Source organism: Oryctolagus cuniculus, chromosome 16 (genome assembly GCF_051225735.1).
Source record: "Oryctolagus cuniculus isolate XC-2025 breed Fujian yellow rabbit chromosome 16, ASM5122573v1, whole genome shotgun sequence".
NCBI lineage: Eukaryota > Metazoa > Chordata > Mammalia > Lagomorpha > Leporidae > Oryctolagus > Oryctolagus cuniculus.
The window spans coordinates 90,011,715-90,034,853 of NC_142882.1; the positions used below are offsets into that span (position 1 = coordinate 90,011,715).

Below are 23,139 nucleotides of genomic sequence, written 5' to 3' on the forward strand. Positions count from 1 at the left end.
CGGGGCCGCCCTGGGGAAACACAGGTGAGAAAGATGTCTCTCGGAGAAGCAAAAAAGAGCATCGATCAACCAGAGAGGTGAAATTTTCTTAAAAAGTAATAAACTTGGGGGGCTGGCACTGTGGCGCAGAGGGTTAACGCCCTGGCCTGAAGCACCGGCATCCCATATGGGCGCTGGTTCTAGTCCCGGCTGCTCCACTTCTAATCCATCTCTCTGCTGTGGCCTGGGAAGGCAGTAGAAGATAGCCCAAGTCCTTGGGCCCCTGCACCCATGTGGGAGACCTGGAAGAAGCTCCTGGCTCCTGGCTTTGGATCGGCACAGCTCCAGCCGTTGCGGCCAATTGGGGAGTGAACCAGCAGATGGAAGACCTCTCTCTCTCTCTCTGCCTCTCCTCTCTCTGTGTAATTCTGACTTTCAAATAAATAAATGAATCTTTAAAAAAAAAAAGTAATAAACTCGGGGCCAGTGCTGTGGTGTAGCAGATAAAGCTGCCCCCTGCAGCACTGGCATCTCACATGGGTGCCAGTGAGAGTCCCGGCTGCTCCACTTCTGATCCAGCTCCCTGCTAATGCACCTGGGAAAGCAGGGGAAGACGGCCCAAGTGTCGGGGCTCCTGCACCCACGTGAGAGACTGGACGAAGCTGCTGGCTCCTGGCTCTGGCCTGGCTCAGCCCTGGTTGCAGCCATCTGGGGAGTAAACCAGCTGGTGGAAGACCTCTCAGTCTCTCCCTTTCTCTCTGTAACACTGACTTTCAAATAAATGAATCTTTTTTTAAAAATTTAAAAAATACAAAAGTAATAAAAAACAATAGGAACCAGAGCAAAGGTTTAACCGTCTGACAAAGACAGAGTCTAATGAGGGTTTACAAGGCTCAAACGGGGCAAGGGAAATGGACAGGGACAAAGCTGACTTAAGCCCCAGACATGGCACCTGGCCTGGCTTCTGATCAGCTCAGCAGCCGGGGACGGAGCTCCCTCTCTCCAGTGTGCACTTACCCTGGGGCGCCCTTGCCTGCACACCTCTCTGGGGGCTGCCTGGTCCAGCCTGGGGAGGCCTCGTGGCTTCCTGCAGTGGGGAACAGGTAGCTATGATGCTTCCTAGTGGGGAGGGGCCCCCGGGGGACAGGACCACCCGCACAGGTGCTGTACCTCGCTCAGCCTGAAGAGCAGAGACAGGAGCTGTGCCGCAGGGGAGCCCAGCAGGCTGCACAGGAGACCCAGCCCGGAGGTGCGGAGAGTGAGGTCAGTGGGGCCGGCAGCCGGGAACAGCTGTGAGGACCCAGAGCCGCGGCATCAGGCGGCCCACACGAGCCAGCCCCAGGGTGGGCATTTCTAATGTCAAAGGCGCCCCAGGTGGGTGAGTGCATGGTCTCCCCACGCATCCCAGCCCCTCTGTCCCGGGCATGAAAACTCCCAGGAGCCAGTGGCTTGCTGCTAGGAAATCCTGGGACTGAGCACCCACTCTGCACCGGGCACACAGCAGGTTCAGTCAGGGCCACAGCTGACGGGGAGGTACCCACCTCCCCGGGGAGCTGCCCGGCAGTGGGTGGTCAGAGCCCCACGTGACCACAGTGCACCCACCTCCCCGGGGAGCTGCCCAGCAGCGGGCGGTCAGAGCCCCACGTGACCACAGTGCACCCCCCTCCCCGGGGAGCTGCCCGGCAGCGGGCGGTCAGAGCCCCACGTGACCACAGTGCACCCCCCTCCCCGGGGAGCTGCCCGGCAGCGGGCGGTCAGAGCCCCACGTGACCACAGTGCACCCCCCTCCCCGGGGAGCTGCCCGGCAGTGGGCGGTCAGAGCCCCACGTGACCACAGTGCACCCACCTCCCCGGGGAGCTGCCAGGCAGCGGGTGGTCAGAGCCCCACGTGACCACAGTGCACCCCCAGGAAGCCACTGCAGCAGTCAGAACCAAATCTGGGAGCTTGTGTGCCTCCAGGTGGCCACTTTTCCAAATAAATAAATAAAATAAAATAGAAGAACTGGGGTGCATCCTTTTACGAAACCCCTGGTGTCCAGCACCTCTGGAGAAACTGCTGTGTGACACCATGCACACGCCTGCCACCACCATCTCCGCCAGGGTCCCCTGAACACGCCTGCCACCACCATCTCCGCCAGGGTCCCCTGGGGCCCTCGAGGCACACAGCCTGCTCCCCCGGGGAATCAATCCTGAGGATGTGAGTTCTGCTAATTCCTTAGTCAAGAGGGACCCCGGCGCCGGCCTGAGGCAGGAGGCGGCTCCCCGACCTGTGAGTGGGCTCCGGTGGTGACCAGGGCAGCGAGGCAGGCATAGACGCACAGCAGGCAGAAGGAGACGGCCAGCCGCGGCGTGTGCAGGAAGCCGCTGCCAGAGGGCCGGCTGTACACCGAGAGCCACACGTGGAAATCCTCCAGGTACTCCGTGGACTTGGCGTGGAAAAGCTGCCACAGAGAGTGCAGAGGACACAGCCTGATGCCGCGCGTGCAGGTGAGCAGGGCCAGGTCCCCGGCAGCCACTGCCTTCCAGAGAGAGCGGCAGAGCCACGACTCATCCCACGGCTCGTCCCACGGCTCGTCCCACGGCTCATCCCACGGCTCGTCCCACGGCTCATCCCACGGCTCATCCCACGACTCATCCCATGACTCGTCCCACGGCTCATCCCACGGCTCGTCCCACGGCTCGTCCCACGGCTCATCCCACGGCTCATCCCACGACTCATCCCATGACTCGTCCCACGGCTCATCCCACGGCTCGTCCCACGGCTCATCCCACGGCTCGTCCCACGACTCATCCCACGGCTCATCCCACGGCTCGTCCCACGGCTCATCCCACGGCTCGTCCCACGGCTCGTCCCACGGCTCGTCCCACGGCTCATCCCACGGCTCGTCCCACGGCTCGTCCCACGGCTCGTCCCACGGCTCGTCCCACGGCTCGTCCCACGGCTCATCCCATGGCTCATCTACCCCGGGTCCTTTGCTGGACGCTGCATGGACACTGGGTGCAGGTGGATGCCCCACAGAGCCCCTCGCTCCAGCCCCACCCTCTCCACCCTGGACTCTGGCCCAGCTCCACCTTCTGTGGGCACCTCCTGGGCGTGGGCACGAGCTGCCCCTGCCCCACCCTCTGGCTCCCTGCCTCACGCCAGCCCACAGCCCTCCCTTTCTCTAGGACCCTGGTGAGGCATGGACCCACAGGCGAGCCAGGGCCCCAGGTGTGGAGACTCCTGGGGCTAACGTAGCACGTGCCGGTTTCTCACACGTGCAGAGTTCTCCTACGAGACAGCGGAAGGGTGAGCCATTGCTGGTCCTTAGCAACAGGGGATCCCTTAGCAACAGGGGATCCCTTAGCAACAGGGGATGTGCTAACTCTGCCTGGTCCACCAGCTGCATCCAACCTGCGGTTCCTGGAGGTGGGGGCTCCACGCGTCACGACTGACAGCAAGCTCTGGTTTCCAACTTACTACCTCAGCAACGTCAGCCTGAACACACCTGGGTCGTGAGCCAGGCCCTCCCCCCAGGGCAGGCGGCAATGGCTGGGCTGGGAGGAAGGCCCGGTGGACGGGACGCCCCAGGGACAAGTCAGGAGACGTCAGCCTTCACAGCGCTCGTGCTGCTGAGACCCAGTCCAGGAATCAGCCCCAGAAACACATAGTGTGCACAAAAGGCACAGCGTGCTGCGGCAACACGTGCCAGAGAAGGAACCCAAGGCAACGGGGCTGTCCAGCAGCGGGCACTCAGCAGCTGTTACGTGGCCTGACGTGGCCTGCCACCGCTCTCCAGGACACCCATGAGGTTTTCTCTGAAATGTTAAGTGCACACTGTTATTGCTACTGGGTAAACTATGCTCATGCAAAAATCCAAACTTTCTCCGCCGGGGCCATCCCACAAGGTCGCCTGCGTGTGTCCCAGCCACCGCACTTGCAATCCAGCTCCCTGCTAATGCACCTGGGGAGGCAGCAGGAGAGGGTCCAAGTGCACCCACACGGGAGACCCGGATAAAGCTCCTGGTTTCGGCCTGGCCTAGCCCTGGCTGCTGTGGCCACCTGGGAGTACAGCAGTGGATGGAAGATCTCTCTCTCTCTCTCTCTCTCTCTCTCTGTAACTCTTTCTGTCAAATCCATGGACAAGTCTGCAGAGAAAAGTTCCCGAGCTGGTCTGTGAGGCGGTGGGAGGTTTCGTCATGTTCCACCGTCTCCGGCCATGAAGGCCCTGGCACCTCCGTGTTCAGAGACGGTTGCCCAGGTTGGTCAGGACATAAACGGGGCACAGGAACTCCTGGACACAGCAGGCCCCCAGCAACCATGATACTGAAACGTCACAGTTAGCGGAAGGGGAGAAGGGATTCTCACAGCACTGAACAACCCACGCTGGCAGGGCCGTCCTGGGGAGGCGCGGCTTAGGACGAGGGTGCCCGGGGACTCAGCTGGGAGGAGACTTCAGGGAAGGGCAGGGACTGCAGGCAGAGATGCAGGGCCGGCACCCGCTGTGCGTGGGAGGGCGCCTGGGCCTACCTTCCAGAAGCCGGGCCCCCGGCGCAGGCAGGTGAGCTCCCGGTCCACGCGGCCGCCACGACGGCTCGCAGCCAGCCAGCACTGGGCGGGGAAGAACCAGGCCCGTCCGGAGCATAGCTCCTTCACCATCACGTGACTGACAAACCAGCTCGGGGAAGGCCCCCGGCCGTCGTGCCACAGGTGGATCATGCGGAGCGCGCCCAGCTGGGCAGGAGCGCTGGGGAGACACCAACAGCACCTCATCAGCCTCATCGCTGGTTTTTCTTTTGGGGGGTGGGGGTCGGAGGGAGGTTGTGGTTCAGCCGCCCCAGTCCTGCTTGGCCCCTCCCCAGTGGAGGGCGGGACGGGGTACCTCAGGACAAAGGTGTGTCTGGAATTCCTCTCAAACAGGGGCCTCCGCGGGCAGTGTAGCTCTCTGGTCTCTGAAAGTCCGTTCTCTCCACACAGAACAATGTACACCTGCAGACAGAGACACGGGGACAGCTCAGGGCGGCACAGGAACGCAGGGGCAGGGGTCTCCCCGGGGACCCCACAGCCACCTTTCAGGCCATGGGGCGGTCACACGTGGGGCCGAGGGCCCCCATCTCAGCCTGCACAACTCCCCCCAGGCCTGGCTTCCCCAGAGAGACCTTCAGGGGGCCAGGCACAAGGGCAGGAGGACACAGTGGCTGGCCGCCTCCTCCCACAGCTGCGGGGGGGGGGGGGGAGGAGACACGGGGTGGGCGGGGGCACCCACGTCTGCAGCTGCACCTCCCGGCCGGCGGGGCTCCTCCCCTCCCCGGGGTCTCTGTTAACAGACACTCCCGGTCTGTCAGTCTTTCATTTAGAAGAGAAACATTCCCGGGGCTGCAGGCCTTCCTGTGCGTGTGCGTCTTTGTTGGGTCTCAGTTCCGCTTTTCTGGGCTTTAGTTCTTGGGCGTGACGTGACCCTTCCTCCCTGGCGTGTAAGGTGGGGGAGGCGGGGCCGTCTGGCTTCTCATCTATCCCACAAGTCCACAGCCCATCTCTGACTCCTAAGGCAAGGTCACTTCCCGCTGGAGCGTCAGAACAAGCCCGCGGCTCTGCCCAGGAGCCCCCGCCCTACGCTCCTCCTTAGAGCTGGCAGCACGACCCCTGACGCTCCTGGATCCTTGTGCTCCCTTCCACACGAGCTTTCCAGTTTCCAAGTTCCATAAAACACCCTCCCGGAATCATGTTTGAATTTCACGGAATTGAACTAACTCATGTCTCAGTGTCCCACCTGTAAAATGGGTACATTAACAGAACTTAATTCTTGCTATTCTTACTAATGTCATGGGTTCACTTGGGAGAAACAGCAAAGGAAAATCTGCGTTCCCATCCGTGAGTCAACGTGGTTCTTTATTTCGAGCCGTGGTGCCCGCCGGGCGCGGGGTCTCCATGGTGCTCTGTGTGTTTGCTGACTTGCCTCTCGGCACCGGCCGTTGTGAGACGGTGAGGAGGAGGACCTGCTTTCCGTTTCCTGTGCTGCAGAACGAGCTCCGTTTGGAGCAGATGAGATCATAACGCTTTTCACATCGCAGATCCAGTAAGTTTCTCAAACGCTTGGTTACTCCGCTGAAGATTATTTCGCTTTTTCTATGTAGCCACATCGTGTGCAAATAATCACCTTTTTCTCCCCGTGAAAACCTCAGGTTCTTGTTTTACTTCTTGCGTTATCTTCACGGGGATTTCCAGGATGACCATAAACGCAGATGGCCCTGAGAAAGCCTCTGAAGTTTCGCCACTAGCCAGCAGGTGTGCTGGGGCAGGTGCTCCCGTGTGGGGCTGACGACACCCCTCCCATGTGGACTTGTACGTGAGTGTGCCAAGGGTGCTGGGGCAGGTGCACCCGTGTGGGGCTGACGACACCCCCGCCATGTGGACTTGTACGTGAGTGTGCCAAGGGTGCTGGGGCAGGTGCAGCCGTGTGGGGCTGACGACACCCCCCCCATGTGGACTTGTACGTGAGTGTGCCAAGGGTCTTCAAGAAGTTCATGGATAATGAGCTTCATGAAAAAACTGCACAGGTTTCAACAATGTTTGCACTAAAATAAACTTATTTTTTAATTCCATTTTCCACGAACTTTATGGAGTTCACAAATGCATGTTTGGTATAGACATGTCCCAGGCTTGGTCTCTGTTGGGGACTGGCTCCAGGACCCCTGTGGGTACTGAAACCCCAGGACACTCAGCCCCTATACAAAAAGCCACAGTATGTGCATGTAAGTCCAGTATGCCTTCCAGTGTACTTCCACCATCTGGGGATCACGTCTGATGCCTGACGCCACGTCACTGCTGTGGACACAGGTGTCACACGGCACTGTTCAGGGAATAACGGCCGGGGGAGGGTGCGCAGGGCTGGCTGCAAACAGAGCTCACAGTCGGAGAAGTCCACACACGCCTTCAGGTGCGTGGGGCCCCCGGCTATCTCCACCACCCTGTGGCACCCTCACCTCCACGCCCACACCCCTCTTCTCTTCCCCGGTGCTGGGGTCCCACACAACAGCCGCAGCCCCCTCGGAGACGAGGGGAGTGAGCTGCAGGTGCAGAGGGAACCTGCCTTTGCCAGAGAGGCTCTGGGTGGGTCAGGCAGGTGCGTGGCTGCTCCCGGCATGGGCCCGTTCTCACCCGTTCTCGCCTCTGCACACCTCCCAGCCCACCTGTGCTGGACACTGCCTCTTCCTCCGCCAGCTCCGCCCCAAGCTCCCAGCCCCTCCTCCTGCTCTCCTTGGGGTGGGCAATGGCCTCACTGAAGCTGGGAGGCACAGCTCCATTCTTAAAGACTCGAGGGCCACTTGGGGACAGGACACAGCTCCTAGGCAGCTTCTCAGGGAGAGGGGAAGGGACTGGGGCTGGCAGGAGGCGAGGGGCTCTGCTGTCCCCTCTTACAGATGTGCAGGCCACCTCAGCCCAGGACCAGGATGGGCGGCTGGGACAGGTGTCAGGTGACGGACAGGCTGCTGCCCCATCTTCACCCCTCCCGCCGCAGGTGTCCCCCGGAGCTTCCTGTACCTTCGAGGAAAACCTCGCCGGGGCCCGGAAGCCAGTGTCCACCACGACTGCATACAGCTGGTGGCCGGGTGGGACCTCTTCTTGCAGGAAAATGGAACCCGTTTTCTCCTTCTCACGATGGTCCACGCCACGGCTTTTAGCAGCCAAAAGCCCGTAAAGGACCGTGAACACCACCACACAAGCGCTGGGGATCAGGTTCCGTGGGCGACTGCAAGGAGAGAGGAGAGAAATGGAGGGAACGGCTCAGGGAGGCGGACGTCCAGAGGCTGCCCTGGGGGCTCCTGTGGTTTCCGGGCACGCGGACAGTCAGAGAGGGACACGTCTCACACTCGACACCCCGACACTCAGCTCCTGCGTGACTGCGACACTGATGGCGAGACAGGGGAGCCCCGCCCACGCAAGGGCACGGACCCCACTTCCCATATGGCCGTTCCATGCAAAACCGTGGCCAGAAAAGTAGGGAGGATTTTATGTTTATTATCCAACATGGGGCACTTCTGAGACAGGCAGAGGGAGGCAGGCGCGGAGGCTGTGGCCAGGGCAGAAGCCAGCACGGGCGAGCCACGCGGTGTTGTCACCCTTGGTTTCAGCCCCCGATGCCAAGTGACCACGTTCACGCCGAGCCCCAGGCAGCGTAACCGAGCAGCACGCCCACTTCCTTGTCGGAAACTTCTTGCAGAGGATGTTTAGAGGGCTTTGGACGTGGCATCTAAACCATGTAAAGCCAACCATTTCCACGCAGCAGGAAAGGGAGTGCCGGCTTCCAAACACCCCCGAATCACGCGTGGGCAGCCCGAGTGGGCAGAGGAACAGCGGAGTGAGGTCTGGATTCGAACACGAGCTGACCTCCGTAACTCGGAAACGTGGCTCACTTCCAGGCTGGTGTTCAGCTCCCGTCTCAGGACCGAGAAGAGCGCGAGGCGGTCGTAGCTGGGAGAGAAGCGTGGATTAGGACAGGCACGGATGCGGCTCGCGCAGCTAAAAGGAGACCAAGGCCAGCCACGGTGCTCGGGGACTCAGGCCCGGCTCCGGCGCATCTGAATCCCGCGTCACACGCCTCCGCCTGTGGCTCTCCTGAGGCCCAGCCACCTTCAGGTCTCCGTGCTGGGGACACAGCCCCGAGCGAGGCGCCTGGGCAGCTGCAGCCGCAGACCCCGGGGTCAAGCCCAGCCAGCTGCGGGCTGAGCTCGACCACTGCCAGGCTTTGCAGACGCTGGCCGAGAGCCGGAGCCTGGCATTGCCAACGTCCACCACGACCCCTGCTGGAAACCGTCTCTCCCTCATCATCTCGTGGGTTGTTCCCACGTGTCATTCAGTTTCAAAAGCCTTTATCTGATGCAGAGAGTGTTCCCCTCTGCACGCTCGCTCTTCCAAGGCCTGAAATGGCCAGCACCAGCCAGGTCAGAGCCAGGAGCTCCAGCCAGGTCTCCCCGAGGGTAGAAGGAGCCCAGTGACCGCAGGCGTCACTGCTGTTCCGCAGGGTCTGCACTGGCAGCGAGCTACAGTCAGGAGCCAGAGCCCGGTGCTCCAACATGGGATGGGGGCGCCCTAACCACTAGGCCACACACCCGGGCCCACGTGTCACTCACTTTGTAGCGCTGGCTCATGACAGTGAGTGGTAACACAGTAGTGGATGATTTAGTGCGGAAGCAGAATATCGGGCCGTTACCAGTGAGCTCACATGCAGGCCTGGAAATGAATGAGGCCGTGGAAGCGTGGCAGGTGCGGTGTGAGGGGAGCAACGGGCTGCCCGAACGCCGGTGCGAGGATCCGGGCACGCCCGCCTCTGAGCAGGCAGCCACGACACACCCTGCCCACAGCTCACCTGCTGCTCCAAGAAAGCGACTGCTTCTGCATCTCAACAGCCGCAGTGGCTGGTCCGTGCTCCCGCGGGGACGTGGGCACAGAGACCCGTCCGTGCTCCCGCGGGGACATGGGCACAGAGACCCGTCCGTGCTCCCGCGGGGACGTGGGCACAGAGACCCGGCCGTGCTCCCGCGGGGACATGGGCACAGAGACCCGTCCGTGCTCCCGCGGGGACACGGGCACAGAGACCCGGCCGTGCTCCCGCGGGGACGTGGGCACAGAGACCCGGCCGTGCTCCCGCGGGGACATGGGCACAGAGACCCGTCCGTGCTCCCGCGGGGACACGGGCACAGAGACCCGTCCGTGCTCCCGCGGGGACACGGGCACAGAGACCCGTCCGTGCTCCCGCGGGGACACGGGCACAGAGACCCGTCCGTGCTCCCGCGGGGACATGGGCACAGAGACCCGTCCGTGCTCCCGCGGGGACATGGGCACAGAGACCCGTCCGTGCTCCCGCGGGGACGTGGGCACAGAGACCCGTCCGTGCTCCCGCGGGGACGTGGGCACAGAGACCCGTCCGTGCTCCCGCGGGGACGTGGGCACAGAGACCCGGCCGTGCTCCCGCGGGGACGTGGGCACAGAGACCCGTCCGTGCTCCCGCGGGGACACGGGCACAGAGACCCGGCCGTGCTCCCGCGGGGACGTGGGCACAGAGACCCGGCCGTGCTCCCGCGGGGACATGGGCACAGAGACCCGTCCGTGCTCCCGCGGGGACACGGGCACAGAGACCCGTCCGTGCTCCCGCGGGGACACGGGCACAGAGACCCGTCCGTGCTCCCACGGGGACATGGGCACAGAGACCCGTCCGTGCTCCCGCGGGGACATGGGCACAGAGACCCGTCCGTGCTCCCGCGGGGACATGGGCACAGAGACCCGGCCGTGCTCCCGCGGGGACATGGGCACAGAGACCCGGCCGTGCTCCCGCGGGGACATGGGCACAGAGACCCGGCCGTGCTCCCGGGGGGACATGGGCACAGAGACTCGTCCGTGCTCCCACGGGGACGTGGGCACAGAGACCTGTCCGTGCTCCCGCGGGGACATGGGCACAGAGACCCGAACTGCGTTTCTCACGCAATTGTTAGAGTTCTCCTCTTTTTTAAAATTTTTTTCTTTTTTATTATTTGACAGATAGAGTTAGACAGAGAGAGAGAGAGAGACAGAGAGAAAGGTCTTCCTTCCATTGGTTCACTCCCCTAATGGCTGCTACGGCCAGCACCGCGCTGATCCGATGGCAGGAGCCAGGTGCTTCTCCTGGTCTCCCATGGGGTGCAGGGCCCAAGCACTTGGGCCATCCTCCACTGCACTCCTGGGCCACAGCAGAGAGCTGGCCTGGAAGAGGGGCAACCGGGACAGAATCCGGCACCCCGACCGGGACTAGAACCTGGTGTGCCGGCGCCACAGGTGGAGGATTAACCAAGTGAGCCATGGCTCTGGCCAGATTTCTCCTCTTTTTGACTTTTTTAGACAGTTTTTTGATAGTGAAATTATTTTAAGTTGTCAACATTACTAGCACTGAGTCCTACGATTCACAAATTAAGGATATAATTTTCGTACCATTACATTTTTCCTATCACAAAGAATAGAGAGGGATAATTCCTGCCTGTGCCTTGTACGTAAACGCTGGGACTGTCGTCAACGGCCCTGCTTCCTGAAGGCCCCAGCAGATCGGCCTTTGCAGGCACCACGCCTGCAGTGGGGTTGCTACTGTCACTCCAAACAAGTAACAGAAAACCGATGCTGGCTTCACGGTGCGCAGGAGAGGACCTGAGCGTCCCGTATCCCAGCAGAAGGCCGCTCCAGGGGCGCCCAGCCAGAGCCGGACAGGCGGCTGAGACCCGCAGTCCCCGAGAGGGCGGCTCTTGTCCACTCAGCTCAGGGCATCCTCGCCTCTGATGTCCACCACGTGGCCGGAGAACCACGGCGGGCTCCTGGCGCAGGGGCTGTCCCCCTGGGATCGCTCCCACTTGTCACGGGGGCTGCAGGACCTGGGAAACACAGGCAGCTGGGAAATCGCTGGCTCCTCTCTCGACAGAGCGCCCGTACCTGCAGCTAACTTTTTCTGGAGACGTTCCCGGTTGTGGGGAGAAACTTCCGGATTTCCACTCTCCCTTATCCCACAAGAGGCACCGCAGCCACTGGAAACGGACCGTGTAGTTCACCAGCTCAGCTAAATACTTGTTTGGGGATCTTCTGTTGTAGTCAGCGTCCAACAAGGACAAGTAGCCCACCTTGGACGCTGCAGAGAGAGGAAAACAGGCACACGCTGGAGTCTGCAGGAGACCCAGTCCCACCACAGGGACAGGCGGTGGGACGGGGCCAGGGACTCGGGCCACGTCAATGTGGAATCAATAGACTTGTGTTTCATTGAGGAATGGCAGGGTGCTGGGCGGGAGGGCAGTGCCCCCTGCTGGTGACGGTTCAAGTTCTCCAGCAGGCAGAATCCGGCACCCCCCACCCCATGCTTTCCACGCACCCACCCCGCCTGCCCACCCAGCAGGCAGCCTGCCCGACACCAGCAGGGCCCCATCCGCACCGTCCTGGGCAGGACAGTGCAGTGGCCCAGCAGCCTGAGCCTGTCACTTCTGGATAATTTTTATGTTTACAAGCAAAAGCGCTTAGTGTGCCACTGATTTAAGATTCGTCAGTACGTGGCGCTGGGCCCGCTGCAGATCAGTCAGCTGCAACACTGTGGGCGGGGCCCATTTCTCGCGGTGTCACGTCTGTAAGCAGCAACCGGCCAGAGACCTAAATGTGACGGAAACACAAGCTACGCGGGTACTGGCAGAACCTGGGCAACCTGCAGGTGAGGCGAGGCTCCAAGCATGGCTCAAAGCGCAAGGTCATACGAGGAAAGGCTGGTAGACTTTACTACTTAAAAAAACTATTTAAAAACTATTTACGTATTTATTTGAAAGTCAGAGTTGGGCGGCTGGAGGGGGGGGTGTTGGTCTTCCATCCACTGGTTCACTCCCCAGATGGCTGCAATGACCAGGGCTGAGCCAGGCCGAAGCCAGCAGCCAGGAGCTCCACTCGGGTCTGCCACGTGGGTAACAGCACCCAAGCCCCAAGCAGGGCAGCCAGGACTCAAACTGGTGCGCATGTGGGATGCTGACGTTGTGGGTGGTGGCTTTACCCGCTACACCACAACGCCAGCCCCTAAAAACCACGGCCTGATGGTTAGGATGCCCACGCCCCACTGGATTCAACCACCAGCTCTGCTTCTGATTCTAGCTTCCTGCCAGCGCGCACCTGGGAGGAGCAGAGGGTTGCCCAAGTGGTGGGGTCCCTTTAATGCATTCGGGAACCCAGACTGCGTTCTCAGGTTCTGGCTGGGGCCGGCCCATCACCAGCCCTGTGAACATCTGGGGGAGAGAAACAGTGGCTAGCAGTGCTCTGTCTTTCAAATAAAATAATCAATTTTTTTTTGGATAGGAAGAGTGGATAGTGAGAGAGAGAGACAGAGAGAAAGGTCTTCCTTTGCCGTTGGTTCACCCTCCAATGGCCGCCACGGCTGGTACACTGCGGCTGGTGCACCGCGCTGATCCGAAGGCAGGAGCCAGGTGCTTCTCCTGGTCTCCCATGGGGTGCAGGGCCCAAGCACTTGGGCCATCCTCCACTGCCTTCCCGGGCCACAGCAGAGAGCTGGCCTGGAAGAAGGGCAACCGGGAAAGAATCCGGCGCCCCGACCAGGACTAGAACCCGGGGGCCGGTGCTGCAGGTGGAGGATTAGCCTATTGAGCTGCGGAGCCGGCCATGAATCAAATTTTTTAAAAGACAAAATAAATGATGAGTTATAAGAAGATGCTTGCAACTGATAGTATACAAAAGGGCAGGGTGCCCTAATATATAAAGAGCTCTTGAAAAAAATCAAGGCAAAAACCCAACAGAAAAACTGGTATGCATAGGCAGTTGGCAGAAAAAAAAAGTGGAGGGCCTGGCACTGTGGCGTAGTGAGTTAGCTGCCACATAGGACATCAGCAGCCCACGTGGGCACCAGTTTGAGTCCTGGCTGCTCCACTTCCAGTCCGGCTCCCTGCTCGTGCACCTGGGAGAGGCAGAGGAGCATGGCCCGAATCCCTGGGTCCCTGCACTCATGTGGGAGACCTGGCTACAACTCCTGAGTCCTGGCTTCGGCCTGGCCCATCCCTGGCCATTGCAGCCATTTGGGGAGTGAACCAGCAGATAGAAGGTCTCTCTCCAATTCTGCTTTTCAAAACAGAATAAATAAGTAAGTCTTTAAAAAGAAAGTGGATCAGCTCTCTGCTGTGGCCTGGGATAGAAGATGGCCCAAGTGCTTGGGCCCTGCACCCACATGGGAGACCAGGAAGAGACACCTGGCTCCTGGCTCCTGGCTTCGAATTGGTGCAGCTCTGGCTGTTGCGGCCACTAGAGAGTGAACCAACGGAAGGAAGACCTTTCTCTCTCCCTCTCTCTCTCTCTCTCTCTCTCTCACTGTTTGTAACCCTACCTGTCAAATAAATTTTAAAATATCTAAAAAAAAAATAAGTGGAGAATGACCTCTAAAGATACAAAGAATATTCAACTTAATATAAAATGGATATTAAAATCGCCATTTCTTAGTCATATGACTGAAAAGTCACTCACTCGCGTGGGCACACAGCTGTTGCCAAGCTGTAGGGAGACAGGCACTTCCCCACATGGCTGGAGGGGAGCCTGAAAACCTGCCGACACGGCACACGCATGTCCTGTCTGCCCTGCAACGCCTGGGCCAAGAATGGGTCGTGAATGTGCCTCCTTCCAGTGAACACGGCACAACACACACACAGGGCCCCCGTGCCAGCCCGGCTGTGTACGCCAGTGTGCAGAGGAGGAGCGAGTGGCAGGGGAGAAAGGCCGTGTAGACAGATCACACGCACAGGTGACTTCTGAGTTCATGTCCCAAGTAAGAAAACGCCAGTGCGGGGAAGGAATCGGGGAAACAGTGCGTGTGCTGGAAAATGAACAAGGCAGGGAGCTCACGTGTGGCTGTGGTCGTGCGTGAAGAAAACACTGCCGTGCACACACACGTGACAGCATACACACGTGACAGCACACATGTGACAGTGGGGCTTTCATCACACACGGGGCTGGAGAGCACGGGCGTGCGCCCAACACACACGCACACACACATGACCGTGCACACACGTGACCGTGCACACACATGACAGTGGGGCTTTCATCACACAGGGACTGGAGAGCACAGGCGTGCCCCCACCACACACACACACACATGACCGTGCACACACATGACAGTGAGGCTTTCACCACACACGGGGCTGGAGAGCACGGGCGTGCCCCCCCACATGACCGTGCACACGCATGACAGTGCACACACACGACAGTGAGGCTTTCACCACACACGGGGCTGGAGAGCATGGGCGTGCCCCCCCACATGACCGTGCACACACATGACCGTGCACACACATGACAGTGAGGCTTTCACCACACACGGGGCTGGAGAGCATGGGCGTGCCCCCCACATGACCGTGCACACACGTGACAGTGCACACACATGACAGTGGGGCTTTCATCACACACGGGCTGGAGAGTACGGATGTGCCCCCACTGACCTTTCCACGCAGCAGCAGGCGTGTAAATCTGCACGGTTTGCCCCTCCCAGAGGAAGGTCTGCTTCACGAGGAAAGACGAGGGCGTGGGTCTCTCGGAGAACCTAGGAGACAACGAGGAGCCGGCTGTCTCTCTCTCCAGAGGACGTTAGCCTTCACAGGTGCTCCACACGCCCTCCCAGCAAGCAGATGGCCTGGGACTAAGGCTCCGGCCAACAGGCCTAGTCCACGGTCCCACTGTCCCTGCACAGAAACGCTCCCCCAGCACCGCGGTCCTCGCTCACCGAGGAATCCTCTAAATGTCAGGGGAAGCAGGCAGGGGCACAAGCAGCAGTGTGCTGGGGAGAAGCGGACGGCGCGGCGCGGGGGGCCGAGGGCACGGCCGCCTCTGCAGCTCGGCCCCCCGCGCCCTGCTGGCAGCCCACGGCTGCCACTGACGGACAGGAAGCTCACGGTCCACAGAGGTAGACGTCCCAGAACCTCTGTGCACGACTGAAACCTGAACTAAAGCAGAAGACTCTGCCAGGCGTCTGAGGTTTGGTCATTTGGTGGAACAAGAGAGGAGCCGCAGTGCGGGCAGCACCTGCATGGGGACAGCCCTGCCCACGGCACCCGTCTCCGGCTGCGGCCCGCCCGACCCAGCAGGAGCAGGGGAGAGCTTGTGGGGAGGACGACCAGGGCCACACCTCTGCGGGAAGACCCCGGCAAGCCCCACGGACCCACGGCTCCCATTCGGCACGTGACTTCTCCTGGTCATTTCTCCGGCCATTGCGTGTGGCTTGGTCATAGACCAGGATTCACGATCACCAGGAAAGAGAAGGAATTCATCATCGTAGAGGACTGAGCTCATTGTCTCCTTTTAGAAGATAAAAGAAGATTTTTCTCCTTTCACAGGTAAAAAAATAAGAGACTTGCGGCCCAGATCCACGTCGGGAGGGAGACTGCGACCCCTAAATGCGGTCACGCACGGTATCTCAGTAACACTGCGGATGCTTCGCGCCCTGGCGAAATCGACTGGCAGGGACTGAACCTCGAACCATGCAAAAGCAGCTGTCCCCGCACAGCAGCCTGCACGGGTCATCTCTGCAGACGGGGCCTCGCCATGGCTTTGGAATGACAGCTTCCTAAAGGACCACACAGCTCCGACCGCGCCCCCCGGCGGCCGCCCCGTGCCCACCTCACGAGCAGGAGGACAGGAAAGGCGCGGGAAGCAGGCGTGGAGAACTCGATGTGTATCTGCAGAGATTCCTGGGCGTCTTCAGAAAGCCCTGCAAACGGGTGCAAATTCACTCTGTCCCGAAGCAAAGCGAACGCCGTCTTACTTCTCCGGCTGCCCTGCGATCAAGAGGGAAACAGGCACGTAAGATCCGCCCCTGGAAAAGCCGCCGTGTGACCATCCTGCCCGCGCGGCCCTCCCGGAGCAGGGACAGTGGCAGGCGCTCCTCACCGGGCCATCGTCCTCCCCAAACTCCACGGTCATGGGGCTCGCCAGCCGGTGGCGGCGGATGGGTCTTGTGCCAGAGCAGGTGTGCAGGGTGAGGCCCACAGCTCTGCCGACCTTGGGGGAAAGCCCACGTCAGGCAAACGCCAGCCGGCACCTGACCCCGGGAGAGAGCCAGGAGCCCGCCGTGTGGCCCTGCTGCTGCCATGACAGCTCTGCACACGGGCGCCGGCGGCCAGGGCGCAGCTCCAGCAGGGAACACTTTTTAAAGTTTTGAACGTGTTTTTAGCTTCTTCCTTGGAAAGCTCCTATGACATGAAATCCCTGCTCACTGCAGAGATGGGGAAGGCAGAGAACGGCGTGCAGGAGCGCAGGGAACTCACAGTCCCCTCCCCGGACAGCCCAGGGCAGGGGCTCGCCTCCCAGGCTTCCCCCACACTCTGAGGGTATACCAGGCACACAACTCAGCCTTCGGAACTTTTGCCTAAAATCTTCCCAAGTCAGTAAAACTCTCTGACGTAATTTCAATCGGCTCTAAATGAATTATAGTTCATTTAAATGGCCAGTGAAGCATACCCTTATGTTGGACATTTATAAGCGTATTTCCACTGGGGTTATAATAAGTGATGCTGTGGACCGTGAGCTTCCTGTCCGTCAATTAACAAAACAAGAAACTTCCTTCAGCGACGCTTTGCTTCGTTCCGAGCGTAACTGCTGGCCGGGTCTCAGAGAGGTCCCAGCCACAGACGCCTGGCACACTCACTCCGTCTGCACACCTCTGTGACTGAAAACACCATTTTAATTCCAGTTTCTTTCTCATTAGCTGCAACTGTTTTCATGCACTGATTTCACTTCTATCTCCTTAAAAAGAAAAGCAAATGCCTTGCGAGAGGAGCACGTTTCTAACTCTGCGGGCGTCTGTTGCCCACCGAGCCGGGCGTGGGAGGCGGGGCTGAAGGGCTGGGGCGCTCCCTCGGCGCTCCCTCTGCCCTCCCGAGCCCACGGAGCTCCAGAATTGCCCAGCGGCTGGGACAGTCTTCCCTGACAGCCCCAGCACGACGCTGCCTGGCCCCCGGGGACCAGGGACCTCACTGCTGGTTCATCCCAGACGTGTCTCCCGCAGTGTGGCAGGAGAGTTCTGGGGGCCCTCGGCACTGTCACTCAGGCTGAACTCCTCTGCGCGAGGCACCGTCACGGTCCCACACGCCCAACCCCCTCCCCCATGGTGGGTGTAACATCCCACAGGAGACGACGGATGGGTGCAGTTCCCCAGGTGCCAGGGACGCCTCATGCTGTAAGATTCTCCCGGAGAAACTGATCTAAGAGCAGTGGAGATGGCAACGCGTCCTGGGCGGCTCCTCCTTGAAACTGACCCGCAGGAGCACACCTGCCCACCTCTTCCCCAGCAGAGCCCATCATGGGAACTTGAAGAGGCCATGGGAAGCGCCCGTGCTGTACCTGCCCGGCAGCGCGTCCTGCCCGCGGGTGCGGGTTCTTCCTGAACAGCACAAGCTGGCTAATGTAGCACGGGCTCTGCGTTTCCTCGCCAGCCCGGCTGTGCCCGGCCAGGTCGCCAGGCAGGTGCACCTGGACAGGGCCCAGGCTCTGGACAGACTGCTGCGGGCCGCTATGGAGCAGGGCCAGGAACTCCACGGGCCCAGCGCTCACGCGGAGCTCCCGCTCGTGGTGCAGAGAGAGGCAGCCCTGGAACAGAGTGGGGACCCCGTGTCTGTGATGTGAACAAGCAAACGGGCTGCACTCAGAGCAGGGAGACGTGGGAGACCACAGCCGTCTCCAGCGAGACCGATCGGCCGGGAAGACTTTGATACAAGGATACAAATTACAAACAGTAAAACTCAAATGGGTGCAGTGCAAATAACAAACAGGAAAACTCAGATGGGCGTCTCTTGTTCCGCCACATCTTTCTGTGATGTTTTCTTTCTTGTTTGAACAACTGCTATGTTTCTTGTGACTCTTAGTCCATCAAAAGGAGGTTTTAACGCCGCCGTGGTTAGTTTTGAAACACGGAAGACGGAGCCTGAGCTTGGTCCGGGGCAGGTGTGTAGCCAGCGCCTCCGAACGCCCCTCCGGTGGAGAAGGTGGCCACGTTCTCACCCCCACGCTGTGCAGCGGCTACCAGGTAAGCGAGGCAGCAGGCCTGGGTGGGCGGGAGGGCGACTCCTGGGAGGACAGGGACAAAAGCCCGCTGCCGTCTCCCCTCCCCACCCCGTCCCTGAGACAGCCGCAGAAGTACACAGGGCATGTCCCGGCATCCTCTCCAGCCACGGGCCGGCAGCAGGACCACCTTTAAACAACACCTGCGTGGATCCCGCTGTCACTTCACATCACTCCCCAAAGCACAGAGCTGTTCTGAGGAGTCACGGCTCGGAGCCAGGCGTGTCCCAGATGGAAACCCACCCACACCTCAGGCACGTCGCGATATTGCCGGGAGACACTTAAGTTCACAACGAAATCTCCAGATATGAAACCTCCACCCAGAACCACAGGCTGCACTTGAGGAGCCAACCGTCTCTGGGTTCTGAGAAGAGATCCGGCCTGGGTCCATGCCCGTGGGGCAGCGGGGACATCCGTGCTGTGGACTGCACGACCGACTCACCAGCAGCAAGGCTGAGACCCCCCCATGCCCTCCTCCCAGACAGGGCCCCCAGACTCACCAGCAGCAAGGCTGAGACCACCCCCCATGCCCTCCTCCCGAGGGCCCCCAGGCTCACCAGCAGCAAGGCTGAGACCACCCCCACCCTTCTCCCAGACGGGGCCCCCAGACTCACCAGCCGCAAGGCTGAGACCCCCCATGCCCTCCTCCCGAGGGCCCCCAGGCTCACCAGCAGCAAGGCTGAGACCCCCCCCCCATGCCCTCCTCCCGAGGGCCCCCAGGCTCACCAGCCGCAAGGCTGAGACCCCCCCATGCCCTCCTCCTGGGGGGGCCCAGGCTCACCAGCAGCAAGGCTGAGACCACCTCCAGGCTGTCCTCCCAGACGGGGGTCCTGGCCAGCGCTTCTTCTTGCCCGGAGCCTTCCCAGACCCTGGACAGCATTCGGATGAGCTCCAGCCTCAGGCCCAGGCCAAGCACGAGCCCCCCGCGGAGGCGGCCTTGAGTGAGGAGCACCCGGGCGAACCTGAGCAGGAGCAGGGTGCTGGCAGAGCTCACCTGTGGGACACAGCGGGCGTGCGTGGCAGGTGCTCTGCGCCTTCATTGTTGTCAGGAATGGAAACGACTGCACTTGGCGTCCAGAGGACGCATGCAAGCGCGGCTGCGGGCTCAGCTGGCTCTCGGCTGACTGCCCGAGTGACACTGCCTGCTGATGGTGGCTTCCCGGCCCAGAAGGGACTCAGGAAAGACAAAGGTCCCCCGGCCCTTTATGCTCTCAGAGGCTACCTGGGCTGAGGTCTGGGACGGCCCTGAAAGCCGCCTCTCCTCCTGCCCGGCTCCTCCCGTGGTCACTCAGACGGCCCCGCCCGGGGGTCAGGCTGCAGCCACGCCGGCCTCTCACTGTTCCTGATGCCACTGCCCCTGCCTGCAGCACCTTGGCCTTGTCTTGGCCTGGCAGAATCCGACTCTCCCTCTCCCTCTCCCTCTCCCTCTCCCTCTCCCTCCCTCTTTCCCCCTCTCTCCCCCTCTCTCTCTCATCTTCCTGTGGGCCAGCTGCAAACACACACACCGTGTGCAGGGACAGCAGTGCGGGGCGCCAGCAGTGGCCAGCCACAGCCAGTGCGTCCTCTTCCACTCCCTGCCAGGCTGCAGAGCGAGTCCACTGCCCCATGATCGCCTCGGACAAGATCATCGTTCTTTCCCGCTTATGTTTTTAATGCTGATTTCTTTATTTGAAAGGCAGAGACGGGCAGAGGTCTCCATGCCCTGGTTCACTCCCAGGCATCTGAGGCAGCCTGGGCGAGGCGACGCTGGACTATGGGCGAGAGGACGGGGATGACGAGCCATCCAGGCTCCAAGTCGGCGTGCTGGGTGTGGTTAGAAAGGGGAGGAAGACCAGAGAGAAGAGAGCGCAGGTCAGAGGGAGCCAAACCTGCCGGCATGTGCCGCAGGGAAGCCATGGAAGGAAGCAGAACAGAGTGGCGCCGATGTATGCAGCCCGTGTGCTGGCGGCAGGTCCGCAGGGCACAGTGAGGGTGTACAGGTGGTACGGGGTGTCCCCGAGTGTTACTGGATGAGAAATGACACTTGCTTAGATTTTGGGGATGCACAGGCAGTGGGATGGAAGAGGCGGGAAGATGCTGTCCCCATGTTTGGGGAAGAACAGACAAGTAGAGGCAAAGGGGGACTCTCTGGTGACCCCTGCGTTTGGACACGAGCCTCTGGGGGATGGTGCTGCCTTGTGTGAGCTGAGGCGAGCAGGAGGAGACCTGGAGGCAGTGAGGGCAGCCGTGGAGGCAGGGCTCTGCCAGTGGACTGCTGGGTGGGCAGCTGAGCGCCGGGGTTGAAGACGTGAAAGGCACGGTCATCATCACGTCTGTTTAAAGTTTAGGGAGAGATGGCCCGGGGGAATGTGGACAGCACCCTGGCGCCCTGACCACGTGGGTGCAGACAAGGAGTCAGTCACAGTCAGGCTCCAGGGCCAAGCAAGGAGCAGTGCCATGGAGCTGAGGGAGGGGTGTCTCCAGGAGGGTGACCCCGCAGAGCATCCTGGGAGGGAGGGGACCCTGGGCAGAGGTGTGCAGTGGCTTGTGGGGGGGGGCAGTTTAGTGTCGAGAAGGAGGCAGAAGCCGAATTTTGATAGTTTAAAATGCAAGAGGACAGGGAATAGAGAATTCACTTCTCACACGCTCTACTGCGAAGAAGAGTGCGGCGAGCAGGCGGCAGCTGGCGAGGACGGGAAGTCACCAGAGTGCTATGGGGTGTCCCTGAGTGTTACGGAGCGTCCCTGAGTGGTACGGAGCGTCCCCGAGTGGTATGGGGTGTCCCCGAGTGTTACGGAGCGTCCCCAAGTGGTACGGGTGTCCCCAAGTGCTACGGAGCGTCCCCGAGTGGTACGGGGTGTCCCCGAGTGTTAGGGGTGTCCCTGAGTGGTACGGGTGTCCCCAAGTGCTACGGAGCGTCCCCGAGTGGTACGGGGTGTCCCCGAGTGTTAGGGGTGTCCCTGAGTGGTATGGGGTGTCCCTGTTACAGGGTGTCCCCGAGTGGTATGGGGCGCCCCCAAGTGTTAGGGGGTGTCTCCGAGTGGTACGGGGTGTCCCTGAGTGTTACAGGGTGTCCCCGAGTGGTACAGGTGCCCCCGAGTGTTAGGGTGTGTCTCTGAGTGGTACGGGGTGTCCCTGACTGTTACAGGGTGTCCCCGAGTGGTACAGGGCGTCCCCGAGTGTTACGGGGTGTCCCCTAGTGGTACAGGGTGTCTCCGAGTGGTACAGCGTATCCCCAGCTATTATGGAAAATCACCCGAGTATTATGGGATTTCACCCAAGTGTTATGGGGTGTCCCCGACTGTTATGGGGTGTCCCCGAGTGTTACAGGAAATCACCCAAGTGTTATGGGGTGTCCCCAAGTGTTACAGGAAATCACCTGAGTGTTACGGGGTGTCCCCGACTGTTACGGGGTGTCCCCGAGTGTTATAGGAAGTTACCCTACTGTTATGGGAAATCACCTGAGTATTATAGGATTTCACTCAAGTGTTTCGGAGTGTCCCTGAGTGTTACAGGGTGTCCCCAAGTGTTGCAGGAAGTCACCCGAGTGTTATAGGAATTTTACCCGAGTGTTTCAGGGTATCACTCGAGTGGTACGGGGTGTCACCCGAGTGTTAGGGTGTCCCTGAGTGTTCACAGGGTGATGGGGGCAGGCTCGTGGCCTGCCCTTTAGGAGCACCCATGGCCACACCGGGGTGCCTGGGTGTGAATCCCAGCTCTGGCTCTCCTCTCCAGCACGCATAGCTCAATTGCTTGTTTGTGCCCCAACATGAGAGATCTGGGTTGAGTTCCTGGCTCCTGGCTTCAGACTGGCCCAGCTCTGCACTGCAGGAACGTGGGAAATGAACCAGTTGCCAGGAGAACACATACTCTCTCTGCCTCCCAAATAAATAAATAAAATTCTAAAACATTGTAAAACAAGTGAGTGTCTAGCATGTTAGGGTTCACCCATGCAGAGACTCTGCAGAAGGCGGGATGGCCTCCACGGGCGGGCGTCAGCCTCACGGCAGGCCTGAGGCCCCCAAGGTGCCCTGATGGCATCAGACAAAGGAGAGGGGATGCTTGCTGGGGCAGGGCTCCTCCCCTGGTGACGGGCGGGCGAGGCTGCGGGGCGGGGGGTTGCAGACTGGTGGCAGACGTGGGCTCTCCTGCCCTGTGATCTCTCAAAGTGCAGGGCAGTGAGGACGCCCCCAGGGCTGGGGGCCAGGGAGGCGATGGGAGGAAGCAGTGGTGATGGGAGAACCCGGTGCCACGCCTGAGTTCTACAGCACACCGTCTCCACCGCGGTCCGCAGCACCGCCAGCCTGCTCTGACCCAGGTCTTCACCTGCGACTGGGCTGGGCAGGGCCACTCGGGTGAATTCTTAGAAGGAAGCCATGTTTTTCACCCATGCAATCCAGACTCTGGGTGGCCTATCTGATCATGGTCCTCACACCACGAGAAAAGCAGGCAGCTGCCCCTGGAAAGAAACCTCACTCACGCACCTTCGGAGGGAAGCTCACGAGGTCCTTCAGCGCAGGGACCACACCCATCACTTCCTCCTGAGGAGAGGAGTTTGCTTGTTAGCGGAAAGCCTCAGCTCATGTAAAACAGAGCAGACCCCAGCTTTC

At 60.6% G+C, this 23,139-nt stretch overlaps 1 protein-coding gene across 1 annotated transcript in view; it reads right to left on the reverse strand.

Annotated features, from left to right (window-relative positions):
• Positions 1-23,139, reverse strand: part of PKD1L1 (polycystin 1 like 1, transient receptor potential channel interacting) — a 99,078-nt gene that overhangs the window by 43,333 nt on the left and 32,606 nt on the right. Inside the window, exons 20-32 of the mRNA XM_089315630.1 lie at positions 23,014-23,070; positions 19,332-19,544; positions 17,834-18,079; positions 16,382-16,492; positions 16,112-16,269; positions 14,938-15,038; positions 11,411-11,603; positions 8,348-8,431; positions 7,502-7,709; positions 4,842-4,948; positions 4,490-4,706; positions 2,247-2,420; positions 1,150-1,269 (exon numbers count right to left, since the gene is read on the reverse strand). Coding sequence (XP_089171756.1) covers positions 1,150-1,269; positions 2,247-2,420; positions 4,490-4,706; positions 4,842-4,948; positions 7,502-7,709; positions 8,348-8,431; positions 11,411-11,603; positions 14,938-15,038; positions 16,112-16,269; positions 16,382-16,492; positions 17,834-18,079; positions 19,332-19,544; positions 23,014-23,070 — 1,989 coding nt within the window. The remainder of the gene's footprint in view (positions 1-1,149; positions 1,270-2,246; positions 2,421-4,489; positions 4,707-4,841; positions 4,949-7,501; positions 7,710-8,347; positions 8,432-11,410; positions 11,604-14,937; positions 15,039-16,111; positions 16,270-16,381; positions 16,493-17,833; positions 18,080-19,331; positions 19,545-23,013; positions 23,071-23,139) is intronic.